General features: G+C 35.0%; 1 protein-coding gene across 1 annotated transcript in view; it reads right to left on the bottom strand.

Moving 5' to 3' along the window:
• Positions 1-19,494, bottom strand: part of CSMD1 (CUB and Sushi multiple domains 1) — a 1,244,565-nt gene that overhangs the window by 244,912 nt on the left and 980,159 nt on the right. The window contains exons 24-25 of the mRNA XM_049818613.1: positions 7,147-7,338; positions 2,615-2,741 (exon numbers count right to left, since the gene is read on the bottom strand). Of these exons, the coding sequence (XP_049674570.1) occupies positions 2,615-2,741; positions 7,147-7,338 (319 nt within the window). The remainder of the gene's footprint in view (positions 1-2,614; positions 2,742-7,146; positions 7,339-19,494) is intronic.

Here is a 19,494-nt window from a genome sequence, read left to right as displayed (position 1 = left end):
CAGGAGATTCTGTCAGCATGGCATTTTCTTTCCTATGCAAAACCAGAAAACATGCTATTCTATCTTTGCCTTATGCCAAAATACATAAAATATAAAATTGTATTATAATGGAATAATCTGTATTTATCTCCAGGTGAAGCATTAGATTTAGAAAGGTGTTCAAGAATGTTATAAGTCAAAATATGTGCATTGACTTCAAGTGCTGTCTGTTTGCATTTTTAACATTGAAGAAATCTAACAGGTAAGTATCAAAACTTCTTTTTTGTTTCAAATAGTTGTGTGTTGATATTTCTTCATTACATTTGTCATTAATTGGAAATAATTAATTTGAAAATTGTCATTTAAATGTAAAATTATGCATTGAAATCACCTATAATGGAGTGAATTCATTATTTGGCTTAGTGAAACAGGATTACTAAAAATAAAAAAGGAAATAAACCCTCAGTGAATAACTTGCCAATTGCTTATATTGTTTTGTCCGTTTAATTTTAAAAAGTAGTAAGTTTCATTTAAGTGATCAGTTAAAACTATTGTCCACATAAACTGAATAATGAAACAGCTTACCATTTGCTAACTTTTTGCTCTAAATAAATAAATAGCTAATATTCTGAAGTAACACATTAACTGGAAATCACATACTTCTGTCACGAGAGTAGAAAACTAATGTCTGTTGCATATCATTAAACATATTAGTACCAATAAATTATTTTAAAATGGCAGAAATTAAGTTTATCTATCTTGATTAGAAGTTAAATGGTTTTGTTACATTCTTGCTTTCACAGCAACTTCCTGTTCGGAGTGGACAAACTAGATTGAATATTGAATAGAACTTGTCATTTCAAAGTTTTTGAACCTGTGTGTTACTGCAGCAAAACTGAGCTGAAAGAGTCTTTAAATATTGGTATTCCTCCACTTATCTATTCAACAACAGCAAAGTAGGATATTCTTTCTTGTCAGTATGTCAAACTGATGAGGGAAAATCTGTTTTAAAAGTTCTTATTGTACTACTAATTTCCTTCTGCCTGAGTTCTTGAATCCTTCCATCATCTTTCCATAAATCATTATAGAAATAAAAGCTCTAGATTCTATCATTCAGTTCTTGGCATGCACCTTTATTTCGTGCATTAGTCACCACTTGTGTCTTCCTCATTTTCTGCACTCTTCTAATTTCTTACCTTTTCTGTTATGCTGCCTACTCTATGTGGAGAAAACTTCCAGTCCTTATCTATAAAGCATTCTCTCAGTCCTGTACACACTTATTATTAAAATCTCATCATTTTTCTCAAATTTGATTGTTTCCAATGTCTTCTGAGATGTTGCTGGTCTTATTATTCAAATGATTATGGGGAAAATGTCTGATACTTACATAATTCAAAATGTTATATATGTTAATAATGATATAATGGAAGAGAGCAGAAATAGAAAATGAAAACCCTTCAGAGTTGTATATAAAGCTTTATAGCACTAATCTTCTCTGCTGCTGCTGTTGTCAAATCCTCACCAGATCAAAGCATTCATGACAAAAAGACAGTTCCTAATAGATACCCATCAGGGTCCAAGATGCCTGATGTCTAAGCACTCCTGACAGACTCAAGAACTTTACAGCTGCTTGAGGTAATGTATTTAAGAAATAGTGTTGAATAATTATATTTGATTTACAACACATTATTACATTGAATGTGACAGTAAAATATAAAAGAATGGCATTACAGTGACTCAACGCACTATTGACAGCTGTATTGGGTCTGGCTGAGGTGGAGTTCATTCTCCCCATAGCAGCCCTCGTAGTGCTGTGCTCTGTACTGGTAGCTAGGAGGGTGTTTTGGCTGCTGCCGAGCAGCGCTCGCCCAGCATCGAGGCTGTCTCCCCAACATCCCCCCTCACCAGTGGGCTGAGAGGAGGGGACACAGCCAGGACAGCTGACCCAAACTGACCAAAGGGACAGTCCAGACCGTGTGGCATCTGCTCAGCAATAAAAGCTAAGAGAAAGGAGGAGGACGGGAGGCATGCGTTACTACGATGTTTGTCTTCCGGAGCAAGCACTACGCGTACTGAAGCCCTACTTCGCAGGAAGTGGCTGGACATCACCTGCGGATGGGAAGTAGAGAATACATCTTTTGTTTTTCTTTGCTTCCATGCTTGGCCTTTGCTTTTGCTTCATTAAATTGCCTTTATCTTGACCCATGAAGGTTTTTTCAACCTTATTTTCTCCCCTGTCTGTCCTGCTGAGGATGGGAGTGATAGAGCAGCTTGGTGGGCACCTGCCATCCAGTCAAGGTCAACCCACCACAACAGCTTGGCACTTTAACTTGTTTACAGCTAGAAAAAGGCATAGCAGTGCACCACTCTACCACACGGAAGATTTATAGGCCGTATTATCTAATGGAATGCACAGTTCTGAATTAGATGCCTAGATGTCCCCTACACAATTTAGATACCCAGGTTCCCTAGAGAAACGGCACTTATAAATGCCACCATGACAAGCATCAACTTTACTAATGTAAGAAGGAGTTAATAAACAAAAAATTGTGTAGAGGAGTGTGAGAATGTAAGGCATAGACTATAAATTATAAAATACTGAAGTAAACAATAAATATTGAAATTAAGCATGTACCTTATTGTCTTTCCTGGATCTGCTTCGATAATCCAAGTGCAATGAAGATTGTTGTCATATGGTGCTGGGTAACCAGGGGACAAAATGCGCCCCGATGTAGCAGCATGAATTCGACCACCACACTCAGCTACAAAGTAAGGAAGGATTACATTTATTTTAACAAGACCATAGTATTTTGCACTTTCATTTTCTGTCCATTCCACATCTGTCTTCTGAAAAGGTAACAGAATGATCTAATATCTCTGAAGTAGTACACATACATACAAACCAGGACACGTACAGGACTTAAAAATGCACATACAATGACCTCATTTCTACCTTGTTATGAAGCAAGAAACCATACTTCTGTGATTATGTTATTTTACTGACAGGATTACTTTAATATGAACTGAGATTACAAAAGCACAATTTTAGCATCAGCAAGAGAGCAAAAATGCTTCAGAAATTTGCCATCTAACATGTTTGGCTTTTCTAAGTAACACTGAATGCTCAAATTCAGACTTTACAGCATTGGGTTTTGTCATTAAAATCACCTTCTCTGTTGTTCTAATGTCAAAATGCCTTTAGTTTAATGCTTTCAAGATACTTCTGTAGAACTTCAGGTTCAAGTACAACAAAAAGCAGTTAGGTATTGCCTAGTAATTTCCTTTAGTATTTAAAAATTTAAATGCCATATGGCTACAAAGTGAGAGAGTAAATCAGAAAGCTATGATTTGAAAGTATGCAGTGTCTGCTTTAAAGCATTTTTATTATCAATGCTATCTTAAATTTGTGGAGTGCTAAGCATCCAGAATCAAATGATTCTTACGTTGCTTGTTTAGAGCATCATGCTGTTGTCTGGCCAGTATAAAGGTGCACCCTGATGAAACCGGAACTGTGTTAACAGTCAGGTGCCACCAAACCAAAAAAGGATCAGTAATTCTTCAGTTAAGTGATGCACCTGAATTCCTACTTCATTTACAGTATTGCCTTACAAGTAGTGGCATTAAAAAATGCTACCATGGGGAACTCTTCATGCACAGCTGCCCAGCAAGCATTGCATAGGGTAAGACACAGATGATGAAAGAACCATGGCAGTTGGACCAAGTAATCTATCAGCAACACTCCTAACAAATCTTACGCATGCCATGAAGTCACTGCTGACAACCAAACTGTTACACAGTAGAGAAAACAAGATGACTGATTTACTTACCTATTCTGCTGGTTTGATCACTCAAAACACTACATATTATTTATGGAACCATAGCAGAAAGCTGCTTTAGTACATAATTTCTTCAAAGGTAACCTTTGCCCAAGATTTCAGTTAATTTTCATTATACGAGAAAGTTCAGAATGCAATAATCACTGTGGTAACTACAGATTAGTACTGTATTTACCAAAGAACTCAAGATAACTCACTGAAAACCAAACTATTTAAACTAACTGACAGATTTGCTTTAGAATTTTGAGAAGACTCATTTAGAAACAGACTACATGATAAAATTTGGGATGATGCATTACATAGTTCATAAATTTAAAAAAAAAATATATCCATTTTAGGAGCAGATCAAAAATAAACTTTCAAAAGTGATTTTAACAAAAAAATCCAAAAAGTTTGGTTTTCAATATGCAGGAATGAGCACGCTGTAAAATGACCACCTCAAAGAATGTACTATATAAAGTAAATAACTAGACTATAACTAATAGAAATGACATGTTCAAACACGTTCTATAATCTTCTAGAGAAGGAATTCCAGGAATTCATTGATTTTCTTCATTAAGGCTTAGAACATAGAAAAAATAAACATTAAGGCTAAGACCAATATAGCAGTATATCACTGAAAATGACTAGGTGTAGAATATGTGGAATATGTCTATGTATGGACTTGAAATTTTTTGTGCATTAGATTGAAATGATTGTAATGACAACAATGAATGTAAATGTCACTGGAGAGAACAACAAATACCAAATGCTGATCTAAAACACAACAAGCAAAAAAGACTAGGTCTCCACAAACAGGAGGATATTAAGAAAATGTGTCTAAGAAAGAAAGTGATACTTGGAAGTTCATGATAACTTAAGAAAAAGGAAGAAAAGGAAGCTAGTCACATCAGAGTAGAAAAAATAAAACTGAGAGCATAAGAGAAAACTGAAGAAAGATAAGATTATATAAATAACACTGGAGGGGGGGGGGGAGAGTATGAAATGATCTGCAGATCATTAACTCAGTTTTCAGGGATCTTCATGACAAGTTTTCCTGTGCACAGAACAGTATTAAAAACCCATAACAATTTAATGAAGGTAACAGACTGTTTGTTAAAGGCTATTTAGGAAGATTCACCTTTAGAAGATTTTCAGAGAGAATGGTGAACATTTGACTTCTTGGGGAGCTAATTAATGTTTCAGAAGAGTTTTAAACTGAGAAACAGGAAGAGGGAGATTATACAAAACTGATGCAATCCCCAAATCTGATTTTAAAGATAGGAACAAGCACAGCAAATAAAAAGATATGTAAAGAGATCAAGGTACATAGAAAGACAGCTTTGTAGTTGAACAGACACCAAGAACAAAATCTGTGTAAGGATACTAAAAGAAAATTGACTATTCTATTGATATTGGGACACAGTTCCACTTAGAGATGAAGTGAGATCCTCAAGAAATAAGATATTTTAGTAGAAGTGATTTCAAAAGCTTAGCAACAAAATACAGAAACCAAATCTAGTAATGCAAGGTACAAAATCAAAGTATTATAAAAAAAAATAGAGTAGCAATCGTAAGTGAAATATAGAAGCTTAAAAGTATACTGTTATCAAGAAAACTGGAAATACAGGTAGAAATATGGGAGTGGAGGGAGCATTACATAGTAGTGATGCAGTAAACTAAATAAAGTCAGCATAAAAAACCATACATATTGGTCAAAAATATTTTGGAGAAGGATTATGAAAGATGTTCTACAGGAGCAAAGATGGGAATTTTCTTTAGATTCACTTGATCCTGGTTTCCCTATCTTCCTCCAGGTTGGACTGCAATACATGATTATTTTTTTTTTTTTTTTTGGGGGGGGGGTTGTGTTTAAATACTATATGGTTGAGATTTTAACGTCCCTATTAGATTAGAGGACAAATCATCCTACTAAGAAAAGGAAATAGGGAGATGGATGGATTTATTCACCTAATATACTTGAAACCAACAAGTATTTTAGAATTGATTCAAATACTTACTTGGTAGTGAACACAGGCACAAGAAAATATTACAGAAAATGACCTTAGAGTAATGACTTCATTTAAATTAAATAGGGAGATAGGCAAAGGTAGGACTAATTATGGCTCTTCTCTACAAAAGGGCAAACTTAAAGGAAAAGGAAGCTAGCCAATTTAACTGAAGAGCTCGAGGGCTTGCATATATAAAGAGGCTGGAAAAGTCCTTAAATCAAAACTGGAAAGAGTTGTTTTGACCTGTCATATATATAAGAAAACTTACAGATACAATTCTAGAGTCAAGTGAGAAAACACCTCTACTAAGACAGCAGAAATGCTGTTCACTGATGTTTTTCTGGCACTTACCCTCTGGGTAAGCTGAACTTTTGAAAGGAAGAGAGCTTGCTCCTTTGTAGACTGCAGGTCTGTGAATGTGTTCAGCATGAAGCAGCTCCTGGAATGGAGAATGTAGCACCCAATATGGGAGAGAGGCAACAAGCAAGGTTCCTGCAGGTCAGGTGAGTGCTGAAAGCAGCTGGGGGCCTGCCTGTAGCAGGCAGCAGAGGCAAACACTAAGCATCAGAAGACACCTAGAAAGAAAGACTTTCGCAAGGGCTCATGGGAAGTCCATGTGAAACTTGAACTCAAGAAGTCACTGGTAATTGCTGGACTGGGAAGAAAAACTGGAGGAGAGAAACTGCCTAGCAAAGGTACAATGGGCAATAGCTATACTGGTGTTCAGCTCTTTTATGCATCTCACCTACTACGTCTCTATTTAGCATTTATGTTGGTTGTAATGAAACACAGTTTTAGACACTTGAACACGTGATGTTTAAAGAAAAGTTCTACCTCAAGGGTCTGAGAGATGGGGTATCCTAGCATGGCAACAGTGACTCAAGAGCACACAGATAAAACAATCCACCAATGCAGGATGAAAATTAGAAATTAGCTCCATAGGAATGAGATGCTGAAATAATTTCTGATGAAAACAGGTAAGGTGAAAAAAATCTTTATTTGCTTTATGATCGGGCTTGCTTAGCTTCTGAAGTGTTTAGATAATACTGCCTGTGACAGCATTTCTGACTTGATGACCCAGGACATCATCAGAACCAAAGCTGTAGTCTTTCATCAAAGGCTGCCCTACAGAAAAAAGTGTTTCCCAGCAGTTTTGTAGCCATTAATAGCCATCCATCTACTTCAGAGAAGTTATATGTGGATGTCCACATAGAATCTTTACTTGAAATTTAAAATGTGTTTACACTATTATCATATCACAAAGCACAGAAAGACAGAATATTTGGGTTTTTTTCTTGAAACACCAGACTGAATTCTTTCATTGTCACAATCTGTATTACCTATGCAAGCAGGCAAAGGTTTGTCCCAAACTCTTCGATCTCCACTTAAGCAGGTAATAATACTACTGCCATGCATTGTATAGCCAGGATTACAGCTGTATAAAATGACAGTGTCTATAAAATGTCCTTCATCTCGGATCTTGTAGCCATAATTTGGTATGCCAGGATCTTCACACTTCACTAGGTCAAAACCTGCAAACAGAAATGGGAAAAGAAGAAAAAAAAAAGACTGATATTAAACAAAATCAAAATGATATCAAACAAAATATAATGCCAATGAATCTGATCTTGATGCAAATTATATTCTCATGATTCAATTAGATTAGATGTATCCACAGTGACCAAAGATAAATTATATATAATTTGGGTAGATCAGAAACTGAAACACCAAGAACTAATTATTCATTTGATATTTGATTATGGCATTAGTTTATTGAACAAAGCATATTATCTACACTATCCTAGAAGATATTAGTAAGCAATTTATTAGTTTATACCACTTCTATTCTTTCATTTTTTTTTATTCAAAGGAATGGAAGTATTTGCCCCTGTATTTGGCATGAAGTGGGAGCTTCACTTCCTCATCTAATCTCTATAACAAAGCCAACAGACCATAGCGGTAACTCAGGAAGAAAATGTAAAGGTTATTTCACCCATCCTAGTGTCAAGATAGTATGGCTTCAGTTTCTTCTCTGCTGAAATGAAGAAATGTACTTACACTTATTTTTAATTAGCATTCCCCTTTTTGGACTATTAACATGCTGAATGGGATAAACAGCTCCCTCTGTGCTCCTTTGAATGAGCAGTTCTACTCTGACCAGCTACAACTCTTTCCATATTTTACCCTTTCCTCTGCATTTTCTCCATATAGCATAGCTAAAATGTAAAGATGCATTCTAAATCTCTCCTTTTGCCTCAAGGTGCAGTTCTTGGAGCAATATAAAGAGTAGTTCCAGATTGATCTTTCTCAATTCCAGATTATTCTTTGTGGATTCTTCCTTTATTTCTACCATGTCCCAGCCCAAGGAAGCAATTCTGACTCTGCAAATGATTTCCATTTTGCTGTCTTTGTTTTACTGTACAGCTTCATGAAGTGGTTCTGAATCAGGCTGCTGGTCTTCCCTTGAGTTTGCTGTTTAGCTCATTCTTTACATGAGGTTGCCCAGAGAGGCTGTGGATGCCCCATCCCTGGCAGTGTTCAAGGCCAGGTTGGATGGGGCTTGGAGCAACCTGAACTAGTGGAAGGTGTCCCTGCCTGCGGCCAGGGGGTTGGAACTAGACGATCTTTAAGGTCCCTTCCAACCCAAACCATTCTATGATTCTATGAGGTCCTTCACTAATTAGGACAAAATCAGGCATCATTATGGTAAATAACATAACCATAGACAACCTTTCATTATTTTACAAATGTACAAACTAGTCATGTTTTTCTCATTGCCTTTCTCCTGGCGCTGAGACCAACCTCATCTGAGAAAATGGCAAGGAGTCTAATACCTTGCTTTTCTTCCTGTACCGATGCTAAAGTTGTCCAACAACTGACTTCTCTGAAAACACAAAATGCCTTTGTTGACAAAAAAGAAACAAGCAAATACTCTCAGTTTCCAGACAAAAAGTGTAGCATTCATTTTAACTAGCTCTTAGCATTGATCATATAAACAGCCATACCTAAACCAGTTGCCTGTCTTTTAGAGTTAATAGTAACATATGAGGTATGATTAATGTCATCCTAAAGTAGATACCTAAAATAGATTGGATGAACTATGCAATTCTAAAAAGGTCTATTTCTCTTCATTAACTATAGAAAGAGCCAAGATGATTAGGTCATTCAGATGAGCTGAGGTTCACAAGAAATAGCTATATTTCATTATTTTAATCTCCTTATTAAACATACAAAGACATTTATTTTAAACCCTGAAAATATAAGTTGTGTGATAGATAATGTGATGATATTTTAATGCTGCTTTGACAGCATGAGCCGGTATAACACTATTTCTCTGCCACCTGCTTTTAAATACTTTCCCATCCTTTAGTAGGTGCAGCATTTGGTTATTATTGGTAGTGGCATGTGATTGACAGACAAAGTTTCTGTGATTAAAGAATCTATTTGTATGTGGTGAAATAAACTTTCTGTAAGACTGATATATAGTTAGAAAGCTACATGAGAGACTGATTCTCCACTACCTTCTACCACATAAAGAAGAAAAGGTTGTCAGGGAGAGGTAGTATCTTTTGTAAGACCAATAGACAAATTGGGATGAAATGAAATAAACTTTTAGACAAACAAGCCCTTCTAGTCTGCTATTTAGCCATCTTAACTGTAGAAGATGTGAAGGCTGGGATAAAATTATCGTTCTGACTTGCTATCATTTCATGTGTTCTACGTAGCATTCAGTTTTGCACAAGTGAGTAAATATATATGATGCAATGCCAGAGAATCTTATTTCTTCTCTTCTCTCCTTTTTGTGGTGCTGCTTCTGTAGGATAATGTGTCTATAAAAGGCACCAGATCTCCTCATTCATCAGAATAAGGGCTTCCTGAATAGTACAAAAACAAGTTTAGTGTGTTTATCTTTTTCCAATCTGTTTGCACAGTATGCATGCTGGATACACTATTCCATTTCTCCTCATCTGCAATAATGTTCCCTGAGGACTCCTGAAACCTCACTGATGTGAAGAGTTAAAGAGATTCTGCCACAAGCTTTAAATGTTTGATAGAAGTCTACCATAACCTGTCTGCACCTATTCTTGCTTTGAAATGGGACTGAGTAGCACAATAGATCTGTTTTTCCTTTAGGTTATTAATATTTCACATCATTATTTTAAGTCACTTATACCTTTAAGTACCCACTAACATAGAGGTTTTCCACCTCCTTCCCTTTGTAGACAGCTACAAGTTCTCCAAAGTGAGCTACAGTTCTATAAAAGTCTATCTCTATTGAGAATAAGCTTGCTTTTTTTTGATTACATTTACAGACTCTGTGGCAGAAGTCCATGAGGCCCCACAGATCACGGGCTGAAATTCACTGTACTACTACATTAGAATACTATAATTAAATATCATCTGATATGAAGATATGAAATTAATGATTAAGTGAAATGATCTTGATATTACTTATTAACATAAAAACTTACTGGGGCTCTCATAGAAAGACTTTATTCTAAAACCAATTTTTCTGAAGACAGAAATTAATTCAAAAGGTATATTGAGATTTGGCATTTAGGGAAAAAAAAAATAAATTGTTGGGTTTTGTTTATTTTAAGCCTAAACTATCCATTGTGTAAAATGGTTTACTAGCCTTTGCCATTAATTTGAATAACATGGTTTTGAAATTACTTCTGTTATATTGCTAAATATGTAGTGTGTGTATATCATAGCATCCACATGTTAAAATACATTGATTTTCATTACAAAAGTTTGTGTAGGTGTATGTTTATAAAGAAATTAAATATTATGAATAAATCAATCAATAAATAAAAAAAGTTTGCCTAGAACTTCTGTATATAACATAAAATTCAATTAATGTTGCAATAACAGAAGAATAAATTAGTTAGTTACTGTCTCTTCCTGTCCTCCACCTCAGACTGGTCTAGCTCAATCACATGAAACTTAAAGATTTTGTCCATTTACTCTTTTAACGTAAATATCATAAATGTAGATTAAGTGTCTCTAAATCTAGCATACTTTTACAGTTCTTGCACCATCATTCTTCAAATGTGGAAAGACTTTTTCACTTGTCAATAGCACTATTCCAAGGTGAATTGCCTTCTTCTTCAAGAGCCTCATACTCTACAAATACTCTCTGAACTGTATTTCTGTATCTGTAAATGACAAAATACCTCTGCAAATTATATGTCAGAAATAACAGCTTTGGTAAAGACAGTGCATCTGAATACACAGCAGTACGTATAGGAATTTCTCAGTCGGTGCATGTGTCAGAGGACATGAAGTCCCTTACAGAAATACATTGCTTTTTTAAAATTTTACTTTTGACACTCTGTGGGACCACTTATGTCAATAGAGGAGTTAAGATTTTTTATCAATCTGTTTTAAACTCAAATCTAATCAAATTTTTATTTGGGCTAAAGTGTTAGACAAGCTGATTGTAGAGAACATAACCACTCACTGTGTTGGGTATCAGAATTCAATTTCCTATTTAACACATGATACAGAAAAAAATAACATGCAAATAAAAATATCCAACTGGAAGCAAAAATATAAAACCTAAAATTAAATATCCTTGAGACACTAAACCCTTCAGTATTTGCTGTTTTGTTTAGATTATTCAGATATTTCTATCAAAAGACCACCTTGGAAAATGAATACTGATTTTAATTTCTTCTAATTATTGCTAATTCAGGAAAAGTTCACTGGTAGTCTCAATTTTTAGGTTGTTTGCACAATATTATACCTAGAAAAAACATTAAGTCAAACATTCAGTATGACAAAATAAAAAGTATTATTGTTTTCTGTATCTGAAAAATAGAATATTCCCTGCAAGGACATCCAACAAACCAATTGTTGGCTTTTATGCCAAACTTTTAAAATGATAGTTTGAATACTCTAGAAAAAAATATATGACAGTACAAAATTTGTGGCTGCACATTCACTACACTTTTCCATGAGCAAGACTATCTCTGTCAGTAGGCCTATAAAAAATTGGGGTATTTCACATGCAAGCTGCCTTTCCAGCTCTTCTTATCCAATTTCTTCCCCTTCCTATCATACACACAAAATAGAACTTTCCATTCCCTTTTTCCCTGATGCTCTTGTACATTTGGTGTAATATGTCATAAAGGACCATATTGTTGTGAAATCTCATTGTTAAAATGTTGCAACAGAACTTTAGTGTTAAAGTAGATGCTGTGAACTTTCACAGTGGGGAAATATGGTTATGAGCATCATACAGCCACAGTACTCAGGTTTACCTGACACTGAAATGAGCCAGCAGTCTGAGAAATTCTGCCAATATTCTTACTGCTGAGAAAGATTATTGTACTGGTAAATTGCTACCAGTTATCTTATTCCTGCTTTTCATCATAGGATTATCAGAACAATGAATGGATAAAAGCCAGTTAAATTAAAACCAAAACAGCCAGAATACATCTTGATGATTGGCTGTCACCTCCTGACACTATTTACCCAACATGATTTGTTCTGTCATATCTGATCTAAATAATCAGGAGTGTAGAAATACCAGTTGTCAGGGTAAAAATTATTGATGTGTCTGTAATGTATGTAGACTATTAATTACAACTTCTTTCAACTCAGTTTAATTATGATGGGTGCTGTGGTTCTATCTACATCAGTAAGTCCTGAAGTACAGTAGAAGCAAATGTGGGCAGTGAAACAATGAAGCTGAGGATATGATTATCTGCACTAAAGTGTTTTTACTTTGGACTAGCTTTTGTGTCCATTAGTAGGTGGATTATGCTAAGTGCATCCCTGGAGCACACCTTTCCATTCAGCTCATTTGTACCCTCCAAAACCTGTCTTGAATACAAAGGTAGAAGAAGCAAGTGTTCATTTTGTGTCCCCAAGGGAAATTCTCAGGGATTCTATATAGTACAGTGTACTTTCAACAGAAGCTGATGAAGTTCTGAGATACCTGTAAATGTTCTCTTCACCTATTTTGAAAGGAAGAATATAGTTTACTTACCATATATAAATATATGTGCATTTACAGTGCATGTAAACCTACAGTGACTATATGAAAAATACGTAATCTAATCTAAGTAATTTCCTACACCTATTTCTAGAAAAGTCCTAAGGTATTTTGAAATAATCATTCTCCTAAAGCCAGACACACAAAAAAGTAAGCACCTAAAAGATCTGCATTACCAACCTTTAAGTATTTGGTCCCTACTTGGAAACTCTAACCTTGAGTTCACTAAGTAACACTAAGACTTCTATGAAGAGTATGAGAAAAAAAAAAAAGTTAGAGTTCCTCGTCTAGAAAGTGGACAAAAACAACAAAGACACTCTGAATCACGAGCTATGATGCTCATCCAAATTTTACTTCCTACACAATGGAATGCTGAGGCATGTTAGATTATGTCTGTCTTAGTAGAATATATAAGCACACTGTTACTAGGGTCCAGAATATACAGCTCTCCTTTGACCACCCAAGAAATTAGGCTGCAGAGCTTTATTCCTTCCTTTTTTTTTTTTCTTTTTGGCTTAGTAAATCTTGTTCATGCCTTGGCACAAAGTATACTATGGCAATTAAAACTTTACCCATGGAGATGGAAGAGAATAGTTGTAAAACAGAGGAAGTAATTGAACTGAACAGTAAAGTAAAGTAAAATGTAACATCACAGTTCTTAATACTGTGGTCCCATGGTGCAAATTTGTTCCAACGGTTTTTGACAGGTTAACTTTATTTACAAGCTTTATGTTGAATTATTGTTTGTCAATGCCATTCTGACTTTATGCCAAACCATATATAAAACTGGCATAAAAGCACAGAATGCTCGTAAGTTTCCTTCTGTATGCTATAGTTAATTTTACAGGAATTCAATCATGTGTTCCTGCCAGATTCAGATTAGATTTGCACTGCTGGGTGTTCTGATGCTGTACAGATTCATTCTTAATGATCATGGAACCTTGGCCTCAGATATGATCCCAGAACACTGTAACCACCAAGTAAAGGAATACTGTAACCACCAAGTAAACGAATACTGTAACCATCAAGCTGAAAGAAGAAAAAAAAAGAAAGAAAAAAAAAAAAAAAAAGAATTTGCAGGAAATTTCTTCTTCTAAATTCAAAAAAGCATGACCCTGTGTTGTAACTTCTGTGGACTCTGGAGGTTTGTAGTATGAACTCTAAATAGAAAGCCCACCAGAAAAAACTGTAAAGACATTTTAAAATAAATGCCAGCTGGGTATTTGCAAAACTTTAAATGTCTAATCTAAAAAAGAGCAGGTCCTGAAAACATAATATATAGCATATAGGTGTACATCAACACTATCAATGATCTCAGCTTAGATGATTAAGTTTATACTCATATAATTTCCTATTAATATTATTGTTTGTTACAGATGGGGAAATACTATTAAAACAGTAATACCACTAATCCCTAGAAAAACTTCACAAGACAAGCCATGAGGGGTTAATTGTCCTGAATGAAAAGAAGTTTTTGCAGCTCATATATCAAGCACTAAAGGATTAAAAGTGCACCCCATGGGTCTCCAAATAGCATTTAATAATCTCCAATAATTATATCACTTACTATACTCTAAGTATAGACTAGGTGGGACCTGCTCAGCAAAAAGGTAATGTGTTTTCATTTCTACTTGCCATGGAAGACAGAGCTCATGAATTATGTATAAACTATCTTCAGCTTCTGAATGTGATGTGGCAAAATATTTTGGGATGACTCCAAAAAAAGAAGGGCAAAAGCATATATAAATCCTATTTCAGTACACACATGGAAATATTAGCAGATGTTTTAATATTAAAAAAGTAAGGTAATGTGAAAACATTGGAAACAAGAACTCTGTTAGTGTTATCTAAATCTCAAGTAATTTAAGCTCATAAACATAGTCTATATGTTTTACACAGAATCATTTTTGAACTACCAAAGACTAATTAAAAGTATGAAATGGTACTTGAGTTAATGTTCAGAGTCTATAATGGATTCCTAAATGCATGTAAATGTCAACAAATACTCATTCTGCAGTTGTTACATCTTAAACATCCATAACATAATCTATTTAATTAAATCAATGCAATTCAAAATGAGAGTTCCTGGCATTTTCATTTTGTCTTGGAACCATTTATGTGCTATTGAAACTCACAGTTGTAAGAGGAAAAAAGTCTATATTATGTACTGGAAAACGTGCCAATTACAAAATCTCTACCTAATTGGAATGATAGAAAAGTCTATAGAAAGAAAAGCGTTTGGATATTGTGGCTATAGTGAGGTTTCAGAAACTTGCATGAACTTTCAAAGAGGCTAGGATGACAAATGAGCATAGACTGTATGCACTCAGACAAAATTAGCTCCAGACTTCTCTGTTTTGGATCCGTAAAGGTTTTGTAAGAAGGGCTGAAATATTTTTTTCTTGGTGATTGAATATTTTACATTCTAACACAGAACATGTGAAAAAGTCCAAAGGAGCCATGTTTTTCAAATAAAATGATACATTTCTACATGCTTGTACAGCAGAATGAGTTCACAGCAAGTAGTGATACCTGCTGCTTTGTATCCTTTGGAAATTGAGAGGTACGCATTCGCTTTCTCAAAAGCTTTGCAATCTATTGGCAATTCATGTTTGACTATACTGATGAGATAGTTATTCAATGGATAATACTTTCTAACAGGAGTTTCAGCACTTTTTCTTGACAAAAGCAATATGTAAGAAAATTTATGTAAACATGTAAAACATAAAAGTGATGTTAATACATGTTGTCAGTAATGGGTCTTTTGAGCATAACATGAAAAAGAGAACTATTTTCTGTAATTTTCTCCTATAATAAGTATATTAGAAAAAGTTTTAAGGCCTCCCCACACCAATTTCAAAACAGCTCCTTTATGTCTATATGTCCTATTCAAAATTCCTGTTCTCCCTTTTTCACCAATAACATCCACACATATAAAAGAAAAAAAATAGAATTTTAAGAAGTTAAATACATGTAAACAGGTAGTAGAAGACAGATTTTGTATGTGATGTTTTTATTGAAAGAAAATACTTTTAATAAATAACAATATTTGCAAGAGATAGATATGCAAATGCGTGTGCCTGCATCAAGATGATTACTATGCATATATAGAAAGCATACAAGTAAGCTTTGCAATCAGCAACCAAATGAATATTTAATTATAATTTATACTCAATATAAGAGAAGCAGGGATTCCTTGTGAGTTTAAGAACTCTAATTTCAAGTGTCTGTGGAGAGGTATCTTCAAGAACACTCCATGGCTAAGCCCCTTTTATAAACAGTGGGGAAATGACTGATACAGTAAGTACTTTAAAATATTCTGTAGGTTACTTGTGAGAAGAGCACTGGTCTGACCTTTTTTTGGAGGAGAAGGAAAGAAGAAATGACATGAACACATTTTTTTCTTGTGTTATTTAGTGCAAGGTACTTTGGCTTAACACCTACCAAATGCTTCAGGAATTACAAATGTATTCATTTCCTCACAGTCTTTTCTAGACTACTCAGTCAGAGTAATCAAGTCACTGTGAACATAAAGGACGGATTGAAACATGGAAAAAGATTTGTACAAGCTTCTAAAAAAAAGTATGGCACAGACAGGTCTGAAAGTTAAAGACCCCCATCATCTGCAGCTGTGCTTATTTTTTTCACACACTGACAGGGGAACAACACGCACACAGTACCCATTATTCTGGCTAGTGGTATTGATGCCCAACACTTCTGAAAGTCAAGTTCTAAATACACTGTGATGAACAACTTAGATAATGAGGAACACATAAATCTTGTCTACTTTTCATCATTCTGTCTTAACCAACTTTCCTGACCTAGAAAGTTTATGGGAGTGGAAGGAATAGAAATAAACAGGTTTATAGCATTCATCTTCTTTAACTATCTTTCTTCCAAATAGTCTGCTCTACATGCATCCCTAATTCTGCTCATATATCACATACACATAGTTTTGGCAGAGTGACTTTAATACTATGCATAAACTTTTGAAGGAATAATCTTAATTTAGTTCTTAAATAACTTTCTTACAGTTTTAAATAATTGAAAACATAGTTTTGATGACTGAAAAATCTGTTCCCCATTTAATGCTAATCTTCACTTATAAAAAATGACTAGATTCTAGGGCAACAAACTAAACCTGTTGAAATGTAAACAATTTCCTCATATAATGAAGACAGGGGAGAAAACAGTCACATTCCTGCATCTGAACTGTTAAAATCCTTACAAATGAATTCTGGATATTTTTTTTTTTTTTCCTGAAAAGTCACATTTTCATAAACTCTATTTAATTTCATAATTTAAAAAATAGTTGTGTAATGTATTTTACATGAGTTATTTTAGAAGAGGTAATTTCAACAGTTTCCAAAAGGGAAAAATATCAGAAGAAATTGAAGATGAAACTTTGATCTCAGGGGCACACACAAATGACTTGAAATGTCTAACATTAAAAAAACCCACAACCCTATATAAGGTTTTGCTTTTGTATAACAGTATGAGAAGTATTTAACAGAATAGTATCTTTATATTTGTGTTGCTCAGATTTTATAATTAGACTGTTACAGTTCATACTTTCATAAATTTAAGTTAGCAAATGGACAATGAAGCACCTGAAAGATCTTACATTTGAATTGCAGCAATAAGCTTGCAAGAAAGATTAGTCCATAATCCTAGGTTTCTAAGTGAAGATCATTGACCTGACTTAAGGCACTGATTATCAGCAGGACAATTAGTTGGATAATAATGATGGTTGTTGCCCTTGTCTCATATTCATGAGCTGCAGCTTCTCTTTCCCAAAACAGAGAGGGTTAAGCCAATAAACCTAAACTGGAAATAATCGTTTCTCATTCAACATGATGCCAAAGTAGGCAAGAAGGCCAAGTGTAAAGAACAGTAAGATGTTGGCTGTTCTGTTCAAGTGTCCTAAGCTTTCAGACAGGAGTTTTCGCTTGTGGGAAAATTCTGGTAATTACAGCAGTGGGAAGAAACTGTCAGTAACACTGCTGTCTACTCATGTAAAACTTGGAAAAGAGGAAATGATTCACTGCAAACCAACAGGAGTCCTTTTGTGAAAAGCAGAGGAAACGCACAAACTTTTGAACAAATCCCAGCTAAAACACAGTAAATCCAACTGCATATACATATAATGGCAAAGTCTATAATGGCTTCATAGAAAGATTTTGAAAAAAAAAATATGAGAGAAAAAGTTCAGGTTGAGGTGGCAAAGAAGGTAAAGAAGTTCTGTCCTTCAAGCCACTGCCTTGACAAATTCATGGAAACTGTGTTCCCACTAAGGTCTCAGAAATAATGCTTCAAATATGATCACTTCTTTAATATTAAAGTAACATAATCTTTAGGCCAGCACTTCTGAGATTATGAATTTAGCTGAAATCTGCTTGCAAATTTCAGTCACATACTATAGCTAGGATGCATACATCAGCAGATGAGAAACAAATACACTTAAGAAGCCTACCTAAATTGACATCACTGAAAAATCTTACTTTCACATTCTAGAGATAGAATTTCAATATAAATGTAAAACAACACATGCATATGGACATCTATGGTGATCTCAGCTAGCCCATCTCTTTCTCACCTTCAAGACAAAACTCCATTTTAAACTTTGTAACAGGAGATTTTAAAAAGCAGCTCTTTTCTTGATAATAGATGTGAAATACAACAGGAAAACCTCGTGGATTTAAATTGGATGAGAATCTCTGACCCATACACAGAAAAGCCAGGACTCCTTCAACAGGTTATAACTGACAATTATTAGGACCAAATCAAAATAACCTTTAACAAATTACATTTTTCACATGCTCAAATCTCTTTTTTTCCTTAATTGAAAATGAGAAATAGTTAACAGTTTTTTTCTTTCTCACCTCATGCACAGAGGGATAATTCAGTGATTTAAGGATGATAAATTATGTAAATTTTGGAAAGTAAATAAAATGTTTTGAAACATTCAGAGAGCGTTTTAAGATAAAACATTATTCATCTTATGTATGTATATTTGCAATACACATGTTTTAGTTCAAACAGAAGCCTGACTTTCACCCCAAGTGTTTTTTGAGAACACAGTTTAATAATCATGAACTATTCAGCCTATACTCCTATCACAGCATGCCACTACTTTTCTATTTTTTGCGATTCTTCCTCTTCCCAGTTTCATTCTTGCAACCTTCTTACCAATGAAGTCTCAGTCCTCCACTCCATATGGTTCCAAAGTTCCTTGGAGAGCTTGTCTTGCTCTCCTCCTCTCAAATGTGTATTCTAGTCTTTTTGTCTCAAACATCATCTTTCCTGATACCCCGTGATGCTGTTCTTGCCTGCTGCACTTCAAGTCTTCCTGGTTTGGTACTACAGCTTCCCTTATTCCAAGCTGCAGACATGGAAACATGAGAGGTTCCCATCTGCTCCCTTCCTTCTCTCTTCTTCCCTCGTCTTTAAGTCTGGCGCTTATTTCCTCGGTACTGCAACCAAACAGCACTACCCTCACTTTCTCAGGCTACCCACAAGACAGTAGGCACTGAGAACACAGGATGGTTGGTGGGTTGACCCCAGCTGGCAGGTAAGCCCCCACCCAGTTGGTCTCTCACTCCCCCACAGCAGGATGGGGGAGAGAATCAGAAAGATGAAAGCAAGAAAATTAATGGGTCAAGACAAAGACAGTTTATCAAGTGAA

The sequence above is a fragment of the Accipiter gentilis genome, chromosome 16, assembly GCF_929443795.1.
Source record: "Accipiter gentilis chromosome 16, bAccGen1.1, whole genome shotgun sequence".
Classification (NCBI taxonomy): Eukaryota; Metazoa; Chordata; class Aves; order Accipitriformes; family Accipitridae; genus Astur; species Astur gentilis.
Note: the sequence above shows the minus strand (reverse complement) of the source record. Positions and strands in the feature narration are given on the sequence as shown.